Raw genomic sequence first — 15,634 nt, forward strand, 5'->3', positions numbered from 1 at the left:
CTCACGGGGTTCACCTCAAACACGACAGCAGGCGCCACAGGAGTCAGGTGGCCTCAGACGCTAATCTGCACCCAAGCTGGAGTGCACTGAGCCATGGAAGCCCGAAATACATCCTCTCTAGGGGGCCGGCTTGTGGAATCTTCTGAAAAATGTCAGCAAGGGGTCAAGAGAGGAAGTGATTCTTTGGTTCATAAAAGACCAGTAGAATATTCTGAATGGGTTACTTTATACTGATGTCGCATTTGGTTGCTTTAGGCAAAATAAAATTTCTTTTTCCAAAACCTTGCACTACTGGCCATTTCGGGAGGTTACCCTGACTGTGTCCAAAGACAACTGGGAAGCTGTTGCATCCTGGATTCTTCTGAGACAGATGCAAGTTGTCCCATGTGGCAATTGGAGCCCTTCATTTTTTTCCCATCAAACCATTTCAGATTTTATCTTTAATAGTAATAGTTTGACAAAAAGGAATAAAGTCATCAGGTTTTCTCTCTAAAAGAGTAATTTTTACACTAGGCCAGAAAAAAACCTGGGTTTCCAAGAAGAGAAGCAACACGTAATCAGAGTCGTAGGATTTAGAGATGTCAGCTACAGCTGTTTCCCCCTCCTCTCTTCCCTTTTCGAGTCAGCCAGGAGCCCGCCCTGAAATCCTGTCTCCACCCTGGTCTTATGAGGGAGGGCCGTCCTAGGCCAAGCGAGTGTGGCCACCTACCTCCAGCCCAGCAGGAGGGAAGCCCGCACGGATCCCAGGTACAGACTCCCGGGCCCCTGGAGTGCCACCAAAGGGTCCCCTTCCTTCTCCCACCTCTGAGAGGCTCACAGACCTGCTACGGTGCGCCCTCTGCCTGGCTGGCCCTTGGCCTTGGGGACCGTCAGAGTTGCGGGACACCCGCGCTGACCCGGACGCGGGCAGCCTCACTTCTGTGCTCGGGACTCTCCGGTGAGACTTTGCAGGGAGCACCGCTGACCTGGGATGTGGTCCCCGTGCTCTGGTCACAGGCTGCTGTGGGACGCGGGTCCCCACAGAGGCGGACGGTGTGGGAAGGGAGCCACACGGGCTGCCGTGCGGAGTGGGGCAGGGCTCAGCCTGGAGGGCGCGAACGGCACTGCTCTGGGGGACAGGGTTTTGTGGGTCCCGCCCACGTGTGATGGCCCTGGACGGGCGGCCCGGCACAACCGGTGCGGGCAGGGCAGGGACACCTGCAGCCAGACTTACCGGTGACGCGCGGACGGGGCGCCAACAGCGACAAGGAGGAGCGAAGCCCTGTCTGAAAGCACTGCCAAGACACGGCCACCGTTCCGGCAGCACCACAGTTCCTCACCTGCGGTAAATGCAACTGAAGGCCCTCGCTGGGGATGGGCTGGCGAGACGGTGTTTGATCCAAGTGCAAATTAAAAATGGTCGCCAGGGCAGACTGCGCAGCCCGGGCCTTGGCGAGCTTTTTGTTCCGGCCCGAGCCCTCGAAGAACTGGCCGTCCACCACCACAGACATGACAAAGCTCTTGGCGTGGCTCTCCCCGCTCTCCGACAGGAAGTCGTACTTGAGCCCCGGCCGCAGCTCGTTCAGGATCATCACGGGGTTCTTCCCGCTCGGCGGCGGGAATGGCGGAGGGCCGGGCAGGGGAGGCTGCGCGAGGCCGGCGGGTGCCGGGGACGCGGCCAAGCTGAGGTCCCCGCTGGAACTAAAGGAGTCGTCCCCGTTGGAGCCCAGGTAGAAGGGCGCATCCGACCTGTCCGGGGTCTCGAAGCCATTGAAGAGCGTGTCGGGGAAGTCAGCCTGGTCGGACGTGAAGTCCGTGTTGGTGGACAGGGTCCTCCCCATGGCCAGGTGGGCCTCGGAGGCGTTGGGGAACTGAACAAAAGAGCGTAGGGCCTTCTCCGCGGCGTGCAGCTTGGCCTTCTTCTTGGTGGGGCCGGAGCCCTCGAACACCTGCCCGTTCACTTCGACGGACATGACGAACAGAGGCGCGTGCACCGGCCCCGTCTGCGACAGCAGCGCGTACTGCAGGCCGGGCTTGATCTCGTTCAGCTGCATCAGGGCGTTCTTGGGCAGCGCGGGCCCCGGCGGCCGCCTCCTCTTCTTCAGGCGGAACTTGGCGTGGCCATTGCTGCCCTCCTCCAGGGGCCGCTTCCGGCCGGTGCCGCCACCGCCCCCGTTGGAGAGCGGGGCGCCCTCGCCAGGCCCGGGGGCGCTGCCGTCCGTGGGGGGCGCGCTGTCCAGACCGCAGCTTTCCTTAACATCTGTGCTGCTCGAACCTGCGGTGCCCAGAAAGAGTAACTTACAACGCCTTCGTTGCAGGATCTTGTAAATGCAAAATTTATAGATTCCTTTATCTCTCTTTGTAACTGGTTAAGTGATGTGTGCTTATTCGCTCTGCCTCTGGCCGTACGTGCAAGGGCTGCACCTTCAACCCAAGAACTGCCACCTGCACCAAGATGGGCAACTGTACGTTTCGCTAACTCATGGCCAACGCCATTTGCGACTACCGTCCCCAACTGCTTTTGCATTCAAGGGTGGATTTTTAAAACAGTTGTTTTCTACAAGAATATTCTGAAGCACCTAGAGATGCTTTACTCAAGCTTATCGGGGTGTGGGGTGATAAATTAATCCTGAAAAAGCTTCCCTCAGTAAGTCCAATGTCAGTATTGACACACATTCTCCTCCTTTTCAATGTCACTTGCTCTGACTGCGCCCACACCGGGCTCCGGACCGCAGTACCTCCCGGAGCAGGGCCAGGATTTACAAGATGCACTCACAAGGAATTAGTGTTTCAGGGTTAGAATATTCGATCACTATGTGCGGTCGTTGGATTTAGTCCGTGAATCAATCTGGGAAAACTCCTCATGTCATCACTGAGGGATACAGCCTCCCTTCTAGTATTAACCTAAATTTTTTCATGACATACAGGGATCGATTTATCTCTGAATCCTTAATATATTCCACGATAGGAAAAAGTACATAACAAGACATAAAACTCAAGCTGCAAACAGGCTACCACTTCCTAACTTTCCAAGTAAAGGCAGCGATTTTGTCTTTTTTTAAGAAACAAATATTTGACGGATTGACAGGATAAGCTGCCTATCCCACCTTTTAAAGGTAGTTTCTATTTGCAGTTAATGAAGATAATTTTAAGACTCTCTAAGTTTGGAGATATAAATATGATTTTAATTTCAAACCGGGGAATTAAAAGGCATTTACTCTTCTCTGTAAGTTTATTAAGCTTTTTTTAAAAAGAGAGAAAGAAACAACTCCCTGTTTTCCCGGCTCATCTTCATAGGCCGTCTGCCGCGTGAAGCGTAGGAGTAACGACCGGGGCCCTGTCAGTGGGACTGCACTGGAAGACCTTTCATTAGCGCTCAAAGAGGTAGCTAGCAACCGAAATAATTTTTACACGTGTAAGCAACTTACAAGTGCCCTGACAAGGCGGCCCTCGGGTCACGGTACATAATCCAGAAGTAGATGCTCGTGACGCTAAGCAAACAGCACTGTGGACACGGGAGGATAAATGGGACAGAAAGTCCGACTGACGGCCACCAATCCCCAAAGTGAAAGTTCTCAAACTTCCGGGGTGGCCGGCCCTCAGCCGGGATGTAAAGAATAACCCTGGCTTAAACCCAGACCTGGGAAACGGACTCTGTACGGAGGCGGAGGTTGGGAGGCTGCTGACCTCTCTCTGCAGACGTCAAATACTCCCCAGTACTCCCGACACACACACCACTTCTCCCAGTTGACAAAGCTGACGGAATGGACACTAAATTTTCATTTATAACATCCTCCAGCAAAAGCTCGATAGGTTACTCCTTTCGGTGCTCGAAGGAAACAAAGGTTAAAAAGGGCAGAGCAAGACAGAATTTAGGTGAACGAATAGGCAAGAACGTCACACGTCAGGCGACTGCAAACATCCTGACGCTGTTGCCAAACAGGATTATCGACATGGAAAATCAGGCCGTGTAGACACACGCGCAAGTGTGTTCCATCACAGACTCACTGTCTCTGAAACAAAGGCTGTCCTTTAGGAGATAAAAATGATCAGTATTGGGTTGACAAACAATCTTGAGATGTAAAAGAAAAAAAAATACGCTTCCTATAATAGAGTTCACATAAATTCCAAGTTGTTACTTGCTTCAGAAGCACTCAGACACTGCTCCTATCCCGTCTTATCAGAGGTGCTGCTGTGTAAAAGAAACACACACTGAATTAGACAGACAGACCCTGCTATCACAGCTCTTCCTAAGCAGACGTGGGCGCGACGTTAATTCACGGACGTGAACGCCACCCAATAAAATCTTTTGCTGCTTTTCAAACGGTAGGAAATGTGGGACCTCACCACAGACCTCCAGACCGGAACCTGCATTCACCCTTCAGGAAAATCACCCAGAAGAATCCTTCATCTTGGTGAGTTACCACAGGATCTGCGTGCCGTGAAGTCTCCACCCACACCGGGCGGACAACAGCCCGCGGCCCCGAGCAAAGGAGGCTTGGGGGACACGTGCTCACACGGTCCTCACGGGGGGCTAGTGCCCGGGCAACAGTGGCCGTGGTGAGTGGAGCTGACGAGCAAAGACAGGCTGCGCCCCAAACAGGCCTTAAGAGTAGGCTCTGATGGGGACACCAGCTGGAAGACAGCACCCTGCAGGCAGCGGGGGAGGGCAGCGCCACGGTCGCGCTTTCCCACACTCGCAACCGCCAAAGAGCACGTTCTCCATGTGGTTCGTGCAACCAAGGCCCAGAGCACTGCAGAGCTCGGCGGCCCAGGAGGCGGGAGCGCCCTGCCCGCTGAGCTTCCGGGTCCTAAGTGGCCGCAAGCCCAAGCCCAAGGCCTCAGCTGGTCGGCCCTGGGAGAAGTCACAGGGAGACATACTGAGCGGTGTTCTAGTCATGGTGACCAGTCTCGGTACGAAGTCACCCAGCGTGCATGCCCGCCTGCTCCTCCCTGGGCACAACCAGACGCTGCAAGAAAGGATGCAGATCAGAAAATGGTGTCTTCGCTGTCATTGGCCCAACTTCTGTGGGAGCCTTTAAACCTTATCCAAATGCACTGCTCTCAGGGATTAAATGTAAAACAGAAGAGACAAGTGCATTCCGCAAACTTCTTTCGGTAGAGAGCACCACTGTGGGGGGCCGGGGGTGGAGGGAGCTGTGTGCCCCTGAGGCTCGCCGCCCTGCTCCACAGACGGGACAGTGTGGCAGACAGAGCAGGCCCCACGGTGAGCTCCGGTCCACAGCAGCCCAAAGGCTCGCCGAAGTCTTGGAAACTTAAAATCAGCAGGCTTGCGGGAGCCCCCTTCCCTCAAAGCACAGGGAGAATTCGCTGTCTTTGCAGGGGAAAATTTAGCCACTATTCTCCTAAATGACCAAGTATTTCAATCAATCCTAAAGGGTATCTTAGATTTGCACACATGAAAATCCAGCCACTGGTAGGAGACCCACGCCGCGACATGGCACGAACCCGTGCAGCTGTGAGGCACGTGCATCTAGAGACACGTGTTCTCCCTCCTAGTACACACGTGTCGGTCCCAGAACGGTGGCAGTGGAAGGTCCAGACAGACGGCTGTGAGGAAAGTGCCCACACAAGTACCAACACCTACTGCAGGGAACACATCAGAAAGTTAAAACATGCCACCGTTAGCAGCCCATTTCGCAGGAAAGGAAATCACTTTTCCCAAATTCGTCTCATTACAACTATTTACAAGAACACTACGATGGTAACGGAGAATTAGCTACTTGACGCTACATGATGGGCCCAGGTCTTACTCATGTTTTCTTCTTCTTCTACATCCATGGCAAAGTGCTTGTGAGGGTCTCTTGACTGGCGGAGACGGTTTCTGTCTGAAAGACAGCAAGAAAATGACTTTGAGTGTGCCCGTCGCATGAGCACAGGGGGTAAGTCCGCTGTGCGGGAACCACCGCGACAGAAGTACAAGTGAGAGGAGAAGCCTCCACACGAGGAGGGCTACTCTGTCGTCCAGCACCGAACGTGGGGATGCGCCCTCCGCTCCGGCACGGTCCAGGACACCGAAGGACCACCAGCTGGGGCCGCGCTGCCAGGAGGGACAGCGGAGGTGGAAGGAGACACAGCAAGGGAGGCGCCGTCTGAGCGGGGCGGACCGTGCCGGGGACGGGGGCCCTGGAGGGCAGGGAGGACGAGGACGGCTCGGAGAGAGCCTTCCCATGGGACGCAGTGAAGACGCTCCATGTCACAACAGAAGACAACAGAGCCACACACACGCCAGCCCATGCCATTGGCCATTGGCCATGCCAACAGTCACCACCGCCCAGAGCACTCTGGTCTGGCCGGAGCAAGGCTACTGCAGGATTTCCCCCCACTTCTTTTCTTCATCCTGAACAGCGCCTCGTGTGGGTGCCACTAAAGGGCACACACAGCTGTTCAAGTCGGACCTAGCCCCTTAGCCACCTGTGACTTCCTTTGTTGGCAGGAGAAACCACAGGCACCCTCAAGGAACAATTACTCTGATTCTCCGACTACGAGCAAGTTCAAAGCCCCGTCTTCCTGAATACTGTGGCTGTGCTCTGCAAGGCTGTATGAACGCATTATCCATAATAAAGGGCCCCATCAGACAGCGAGCGAGGAAAAGACTGCAAACATTCTGGCCACAATCTCTTTGTATAGAATAAAACCGAAATGAAACTTACACTGTAAGTCACTAAAAGGCAAATCAGTGCTTTCAGGAAAATGGTAACGAAAATGTGCTGAAATAGGCACGTGTGTCGTAAGTGTCCCTCAGGTATCTAAAATGTGTGTTTTCATGACAATCGCGTGTTAATAATGGCGAATCCCAACATATGACTGGCAAATTTGTTGCTAAAAGTTACATGGGTTTCTATTTAGAACCCTTTATTTATTTTATCTATTTAAGTAATCTCTGCCCCCACGTGGGACTCGAACCCGCGACCCCAAAGTGAAGACCTGCTTGTCCCCCTGACTGAGCCGCCGGGGGCCCTCTATTTAGAGTCCTTTATTCAAGAAAGTGTTCCGCGTAGTTTCAAAAGCATTGCTATTTTGTATTGATTAATTACTTCATGATGTATTTGCTGAAAATGTATTTGGTGCAAAGCACAGGGTAGATACTATAAAACCTAAACGGATCAAGTAGATTCTGCAATTGAGAAATTTAAAAATAAATATCACCTGAGTAGCTGATCATATGAAGGGATTATTAATTGTTTCAGGGGTGGAAATGGTGCTTAAATTTTAGGGATATATTCTGAAGTACTTACACACAAAATGGTAATATCTGGGGTTTATTACTATAAACTAGCATACAGTGCGAGTGCAGGGAACAGCAGACGGTGTCCGGGTGGCACAGAGGGGTCGTGCTGGTGTGCTGATGCCCGCTGATGGGCACGAAGGCTTCCATTTGCAATTCTGAATTTGCACGTGCTTTAACATTCCCTTACGGAAAGTTTTAATAAAGAGGAACTTCCTCGAGGTCCAAAGTGGGAGGGAAGAGGTCATCACGGGGTAAACCACAATTCGCCCTCGGTGGAATGCAGGTGCTCTGAGGGGTCACTCAGTGGGAAGACGGGTATGTGACGGCTAACCCGAGCAAGAGGGCAGGCCGGGGGCACACCCTGAAGACGGCCGGCAGGTGGCCTGCAGGAAAGCACACAGTCACAGGGCACGTCAGAGGAACCCCAACTATTAACTCTGGACACACACTCAAACCCGCGCAGGGCACTCTGTTCTTACTGGCTGAACACCGGTTTCAAAACAGCAGAAGGGATGTGCACAGTGGCCAGTGGAGCAGGGGTCATCTTTCCTTTCCTCCAGCTCAGTACAAGCAACTCTCCTGGACATGACGTCTAAAGCAAACATCGGAAAGGCTCTGGGGGGAGGGAAGAAGGCAGGCCAGGTCACAGACCAGGTCGCAGACGAGCTGGGGACCAAGGAACTGTGCAGCAGGGAGCCCCCCGGGCCTGCTTTTTGCATCGTTATCCCAGACCGGGAGCCGAAGACGCTGGTAACCTGGAAACACCAGGAGACAGACAGAGACAACACACACGAACCAAACAAGAACTGATTGTGGCCAAAGGTCCAAGACAGGCACCCGCCAGCTCGACAGGCAACTGACGGAGGAAACGCCCTCCCCGGCCGGACCCCACCCTCCCACCTGCACCGCATAGTCAGGGCTGACACTCGGGGAGCCTGCCAAGGTGCCCACCTCATCCCCACTGGGGGTGGCAGGGGAGGCCCAGCTGGGAGTCAAGACTCGCCTCCACCTGGCAACGTCAGTGGAGGCCACGGAAGAGCGGCAACCTGGGAACTGTCAGCGGTGGCCTGTGGGGAACCTGGACCCTCACGGCAGTGATGAGGGGGGGCCCCCTCCCCTGACAGAGAGAGCGGCGTGAGAGAAAGTCAGCGGAAACAGGAAGCTCCAGTAAGACTCTTGGAACATAATCCGTCCAGGTTTCAAAGCAAAAATCATTCATCCTACGGAGAGCCACAAAGATCTCTACCTGAATAAAAAAACACAATCAACAGAATGCCAACCCAGAGATGTTCCAATTACTGGAAAAAGATTTTAAAGTGGCTGTCACCAAAAAGAAGGAAGCGAGGAGTAAGTCTAACTGATTTTAGCAGCTGATTGAGCAGCACCGGTCAGCAGGCCGGCGTGGAGTCGGTGAGGGACAGACGCGCAGAACAAGGGACCTAGCAAGAGGCCTGACCAACAGGTCACGCTGTGGACGACGGTGCCAGCGAGGGGCCGTGGAGGAGGAACGGTGCTGTCCACAGAGGGTGCCGGAGCCCTGGGGCACCCAAGTCTGCACCCTGCATGGGACCCACTCAAAATGGACCAAGGGGCTTCAATGAGAAACAACGAATTCACAGGAGAAAACCCTCAGGGTCTCGGATGAGGCCAAGAGCCTGCAGACTGGCACCCAATACACGACCCGTGACAGGAAACGCTGACAAACTGGGCTCCTCCAAAGGAAACACTCCTGCTTGAGACCCTATTGAGGAGACACAAAGACAGGCCACAGATGGGGAGAAAAGGTTTGAAAGCCACGTATCCAAATAGAACACACATGAGATTCTCAAAACTAAACGATACAACAAGCCGGTCAGAAAATGGACAGGAGACATGAACAGCCAGTATCATCATAGAGGATATACGTGGAGAGAGAGATGGCAAGAAAGCACACGACACGGGGTCAGCCCTGGGGAAATGCAGCTTCAACCACGTGAGGCACCCCCACACACCCGTGAGAGCGGCTCATGTACAAAACGGCGACCACCGCACACGCGGGCACGGACGCAGACAAACCAGATCCCTCGCACGTGGCCGGCGGGACCGGAACACGGGGTGGCCGCTCTGGAGAGCGGTTGGGCAGCTTCTTAAAAACTGAACATGGGCATTTTATCCCAGAGAAATGAAGACACGGTTCACGTACAAACTGTGTCCGGGGGCACCTGGCTGGCTTGGTTGTTAAAGCGTGCAACTTTTGAACTCACGAGTTCAAGCCCCACGTCAGGTGAAGAGATTACCAAAAAAAAATTTTTTGTAATAAACATGACTGTTTATAGCAACTTGATTCCTAACAGTCCCAAACTGGGGACAACCCAGACGCCCTTCAACAGGTAAATGATTGAATAAAATGTGGCCCATCCATACCATGGAATACTATGTGGCAACGAAAAGGAGCAAACTATTGATATACACAACAGTCCGGAGGGATCGCCAGAGAATAGGGCTTCTTGGAAAAAACCAATCTCATGGCCACTGCACGGACCCATGTATATTCCATTGATACGTAACATTCTTGAAATGAGAACACTGTACAAATGGGGAACAGGTGGAACAGGGGAACAGTGGTCATCAAGGTTTGGGGAGGCTGTGGGTGTGGCCTCCCCAAACGGCAACAGGAGGGATCCGTGTGGTAAAAGAACGTCCTGGATCTTGACTGTATGGAGGTCAACATCCTCATCGCAGGGTGCACTGTGTAAAGCAAATATGGGCCCTCTCTCGTGTCATTTCCTTACGGCTATGTGTGGATCTACGTGATCTCAAGATAAGAAGTTAAATTAAGAGTAAGCAGAAGGCACACTACACAATGAAGCAACCCCCGGTCCGTGGAGGGCTCCCCTGGAGGTCTGGGACGATGAGAGTCCCCCTTGCAACAGTAATGACGGTGAGTCCGAGCGCAATGGTGCCGGGCTCTAATGGGGCTCACCTGACCTGTAGAGCTCACCTTGCTCACCTGCTCTTACATATTAAAACCCTAAAAAAAGGACATGGGAAATGTCTCACAGTAGAAAATGATCAGGCTGTGCCCGGGGGCGTGTGGTACATGCACATTAAGAATGGCAGCCAAAAATCTCCTGCAGAGCAGAAGTCAACATTTTCAGCTTCTATAAATGCCAACTCTTATACCAAAGGTTATAAAACAAAGCAACATAATAAACGCAAGCACTTTAGGGCATTTCACGTAACCATTTTTCTTTCATTCTGCAAAGCACTTCTTCTGGCCTGGACTACAAACACATTAAGAATTAAAGCTCCACAAAAATCCCATACGGAACACAATTCCAGGAACGGCCAATTAGAGAAAAGCTTTATTTGACAGCAGTGTTTAAATAATTTCCTCCTTTTTCGGAATGCCCCTGCAGCAGTAGGAACTAAGCTAGGCTTGGGGGGCACCAAGGTGTGAAAAGACCACTCAAGTTGCCATCAAAGGACCTGGATTTAAGTGTAACCTCATTCCAGTTAGAATTGCAACAGAACTAGGCCAGCTGGTTCTAAAGCTTATGTGGAGAAATGAACAAGTCCAAACAGCCACAAACACTAACTAGAGAAGCGATGAGGCAGGGCCAGACCTCCCAGACCGGACACAGTGCGGTGTCAACGCCCAAAACAGCATGCATGGTTCGCAGACGACCCATCGGTGTGATGGCGGCCAAGTCCAGGGTCACAACAAGCACACCCCAGAACTCACTGCGTGGACAACGTGGTGCCCCGAGTCAGTAACGAGTACTTCCTAACAAACGGGACTGGACATGGGGTGACCGCATGCAAGAACTGACTTCAAATGGCACGATTCAACCCGCTATGTTTTATTTCTCAGGTGGCGGGTGGCGGACAGTTATCTGCTGTATTATTGTACCTTTGTAGATGCACATGTTGTAACACGAAGTACACAACATGTGTGTAAAAAGAACGTTCCTCTTGTCTTCTGACAGTACCCTTATCTCTCCACCAGGGAGAGGGAAGCTGGGCATGTTCCTACCTCTTCACGCTCTCCTCTCCCTTTAGGAAAAAACATATTCTGGAATAAATATAAAGAACATGACTTACTTATACTAAAGATGTGCCGGAACAGGAATATTCTCTATTGTACTGCTATACTATCTTTAGGAATTCACTAAAAATGTATAGATTTAAAAAAAATGTTTAAGACAAGCAGTAAACTTGGTTAAAATTACTAGCAATTATTACTGGATTTTATCCATTTTTATTCTCAAAACAGAATGGTTTTAAGAAAAGTTTTACATATTACTTGTGGTTGTTATGGGTTTTATTTTTAACAGCCATACACTGCAAGTTTTTAAAAAGAGAAGTGTTAAAATGGAGGTTATTGGTGTTGATTCTTTACTATAAATCAAGCAACGTGCTAAAGTCTAGATTAATTTTATAACTGTAGCAAAAATATTAAATGATGATTTGATTATGTACCAAAGGTAACCGAAATATAAAATTCTTAAATCATTTGAAGGAAAGTAACCTGAAATTCAACAACTTAATCATGTATTTTTAGAGAATAAATTTCATGATTTGTATTTTGCTTTCACTACTATACAAACAAAATACTATCACTGAAGTATCTGAAACATTCAATTTATAACATTTACAATAAAATATTTTTTTTTCTAGGCAACCATCCAAGTAATGGATGTTCAATTACCCTTCAGAGATTCTGCATGCATTGAACAAGATATGGCAGGCTGTGCATAGGAAATAAAGTTCATGCATTACTGCTACAAACGTTTTTTCTAATGAAATGCAACTTGGAATAATTATAATAAGCACAGCAATCAACAACAACAACAAAAACCCTCCTCGAACTAATAAGTAATTATAGCTAGGTTGCAGTATAACAGGTTAACATACCAAAGTCAATTGCTTTCCCAGATACCAGCAATAAATACATGGAATTTGAAATAAAAAATAAAATACCGTTTACATTAGCACCCCCCAAAAAATAAAACATTTAGGTATAAACCTAGCAATGTGTACAAGACCTATATGAGGAAAACTATAAAACTCTAACAAAATCAAAGACCTAAATTAACACAGAGATATTCCATGTTCATGGATAGGAAGACTCAATACTGTGACGATGTCAGTTCTTCCCAACTTGGTCTGTCTGTAGATTGAATGTGATCCCCATCAAAACCCCAGCAAGTCATTTTGTGGCTATTGACAAACCGATTCTAAAGTTTATAGAGAGACAAAACACCCAGAATAGCCAACACAATGTTGAAAAAGAACAAAGTTGGAGGACCGACACTACTGGCTTCAGGACTCGCTGTAAAGCTACAGTGATCAAGACAGTGTGGTGGTGGAGAAAGGACACACAAATCGGTCCATGGGACAGAACGGAGAACCCAGAAGGAGAGCCACACGGAGACAGCCGACGGATCCCTGACAAAGGAGCAAAGGCAATCAAGGGGGCAAAGAGTCTCTTCCACGAGGGGCGCTCGAAGGGGAATCTGGACGCAGACCTTACACTCTTCACAACAGTTCACTCACAGCGGATCGCAGACCCAAACGTAGAATGCAAAACTATCAAACGCCTGGAAGATGATACCGGAGAAATCCTCGGGGACCTTGGACAGGGGGACGACTTTTTAGATACAACACCAAAGGTACAACCTAATTGATAAGCTGGACTGCGTCAAAATGTAAAATCTCTGTTCTGTGAAAGACACTGGTAAGAGGTGAGCAGACAAGCCAGAGACTGGGAGAAATATTTGCAACACGTTTATCTGATAAAAGAAGATATATCCAAAACACACAAACACTTAAAACTCAGCAATAAGAAAACGGACAACCCGATTAAAAAGTAGGCCAAAGACCCGAAGAGACACCTCACCAGAGAAGACATACAGACGTCACATGTCATCAGGAAAATGAAAATGAGGAGGGCACCTGTTGGGATGAGCACTGGGTGTTGTATGGAAACCAATTTGACAATAAATTTCATATTAAAAAAAAAAAAAGAAAGAAAATGAAAACGACAACGACGTCACCGTGCACCCGTGAGAACGGCCACAACCCGGAACACCAACAACACGGATCGCTGGTGGGGACGCGGAGCAGAAGGAATACTCCCTCACTGCTGGTGGGAAAGCAGGGAGGGGCAGCCGCCGCGGAGGAAGGTTTGCCGGTTTCTTACAAAACTGAACACACTCTGACCATACGACCCAGCGGTCGTGCTCCTTGAGGTCTACCCAGAGGAGGTGAATGTTCACGTCCACACGACAACCCGCAGGCCGATGTTTCTGGCAGCTTTATTCATAACTGCCAGACCTTGGAAGCAACCAAGGTGCCCTTCGGGAGGTGATGGGCAAACACACGGGTGCGTCCAGACGACGGGATGGTATTCGGCGCTAAGAAGGAACGGGCCGTCACGCCACGAAGACACGGAGGGTCCGCAGGTGCATCTCACTAAGTGACAGCAGCCAATCTGAAAAGGCTGCATCCTGTACGATTCTATCTGTGCGACGTTCCGGAAAAGGCGGGAGCATGGAGACAACAGCAAGGTCAGGGGTTGCCAGGGGTGGTGGGGGTGGTGTGGATAAATGGGTAGAATGCGGAGATTTTTAGGGCAGTGAAAACAAGCTCTGTGATACTATGATGGTGGACACGTGTTATCACACATTCGTGCAAACCCACAGATAGTAGCCAACATCGTAAGATCGGGTGTGGACGTGCCAGTGCAGGCTGTCCACCGTAAGAGGCACACCGTTGAGGTGGTGGGTGTTAGTAATGCAGGAGGTGGTGTTTGGCGGAGCGGGGGTAAATCTGTGTTTCTCCTCAATTCTGCCGTGAATCAAAATCTGCTCTAAAAACGCGAAGTCTTAATTTTTTTAAAAAAGGGCACAGCGATGCACAACAGCATTCATCATGTCAGCAGGGGAACACCGAAGAGAAGGGGAATCTACCGAATCAGAAGAGCACACACGTCAGGAGGACAAACACGACAGTGACCCCCTTTGCCATCGGACAAATGACAGGAGCTGCAGCCCTGTCGCTGCGGGCAAAGTCCCCCGTCCCGTTAATGCTGAGGGCACGGGTGGCACCTGGGGGCAGAGGGTGCAGGGGCGGTGCTGTGGGGGAGGCGGGAGGGCCCCGCGAGGCCTGGCGCACAGGAGACCCTGGCGTCTTCTGGATCGGCTGCAGGCTTGGTAGTGATTGCACCAATGCAAACGTGGGTGAATGTGTCCCCTCTGCAGTCTTACCTGCCCTGCGCACATGCAGCCGGTGTTCAAGCCTGACACCTCCTGCCACCCGGGTTCTCTCTCCTCCCCCCCCACCCCCCGCCAGCTCTTCTCCCGAAGTAAGCACCACACATCCCAGCCTCCCCACCTCTGCCCCGTCCCGTGCACCGGGCATCTCGAGCCGGGGCCCCGCGCATCCTCCCTGTGACGCGGCCGCTGTCTGCCCCTGGAATCGGACATCGCCCCCACACCGCAGCAGCGTGTCTCATAAAGGTCACCAGGAAGTCCTGCAGCACTCGGACCCACACCCACAGGCTCCCCCACCGCCTGCTGGAGCCAGGGGGCCACCTCTCCCCGTACAGGGGGACGCCCTGGTCCCTCCTCAACACGCCCATCCCAGGGGCATCCTCAGCACCCTGCCAGCTGCTTTTCCACACGGAGCCGCATGATCTCGGGTCACCAGACCTGCCTGCTTTTCCCCCAGATCATGGCAGGCTGCACCTCCTCACAGGCCGCCACCCGGGAGAGGATCTGCCACTGTCCTAAGCCAGAGTGTCGCTCTTCACCTCCCTCCACTCACCGAGGCCTGTGATGTGCGGCCTGCCTCCCCACTTGCCACCGGCCTCCCCCACTAGGCTGTGAGGCCAGGCACCTCGGCCTCCTGGCCTCTACATGCCCAGCACCCGCCTGTGAGGATGGGCCCGACGAGCGACCCCGAGCTCTCCCACGTCCAGCTCCTTCTCCAGAGCCCTGCCTTTGTGTCAGATACACGGGGCTCACCGCAGCTCAGACAACCCCGCCGAGCCCCGCAGCTGGTCAGGAGTTCCCACCTCCAGCGCCTGCCCCGTCCCAGGGGCTTAACCTGCTGCTACAGCTGATTCCCCTAAATAGGCCGCACTTTGCTCTGAGACCACAAACACCCCAGATGGCCGGCGGCCTACTGGACGGGAGCACGATGTGCTGGCTCCTCTCGGGTTCCATCCGCTCCGTGTCTGCTGCTCTAATGAGGGCCATGTGTTGGTCTTTGCCAGAAGGAAAGACACAGGATTTTATCAATTTTTCCTAATTTATAACTTTTACTAAAACGTGCCAACTACATGTCAACTCGTCCAAAAACAGACGAGCTACTGTTAACAACCAGGACCTTATTAGAGAACACAAAGCCCCCAGCCGC

General features: G+C 51.7%; 1 protein-coding gene across 16 annotated transcripts in view; it reads right to left on the reverse strand.

Moving 5' to 3' along the window:
* The window catches only part of ADARB1 (adenosine deaminase RNA specific B1), a 138,674-nt gene that overhangs the window by 43,954 nt on the left and 79,086 nt on the right, over positions 1-15,634 (reverse strand). For 12 of the 16 annotated variants that reach the window (XR_008297480.1, XR_008297481.1, XM_053220441.1 and 9 more), the window contains 2 exons: positions 5,754-5,828; positions 1,320-2,254 (listed from right to left, as the gene is read on the reverse strand). Coding sequence is in view for 14 of the 16 variants with exons in the window: in XM_053220441.1 (XP_053076416.1) it covers positions 1,320-2,254; positions 5,754-5,828 (1,010 nt within the window). In the remaining 2 variants the exon portion in view is untranslated. The other 4 variants (XM_053220452.1, XM_053220444.1, XM_053220445.1 and 1 more) reach the window with 4 other exon arrangements.

The sequence above is a fragment of the Acinonyx jubatus genome, chromosome C2 (assembly GCF_027475565.1).
Source record: "Acinonyx jubatus isolate Ajub_Pintada_27869175 chromosome C2, VMU_Ajub_asm_v1.0, whole genome shotgun sequence".
In the NCBI taxonomy this organism is placed as follows: domain Eukaryota; kingdom Metazoa; phylum Chordata; class Mammalia; order Carnivora; family Felidae; genus Acinonyx; species Acinonyx jubatus.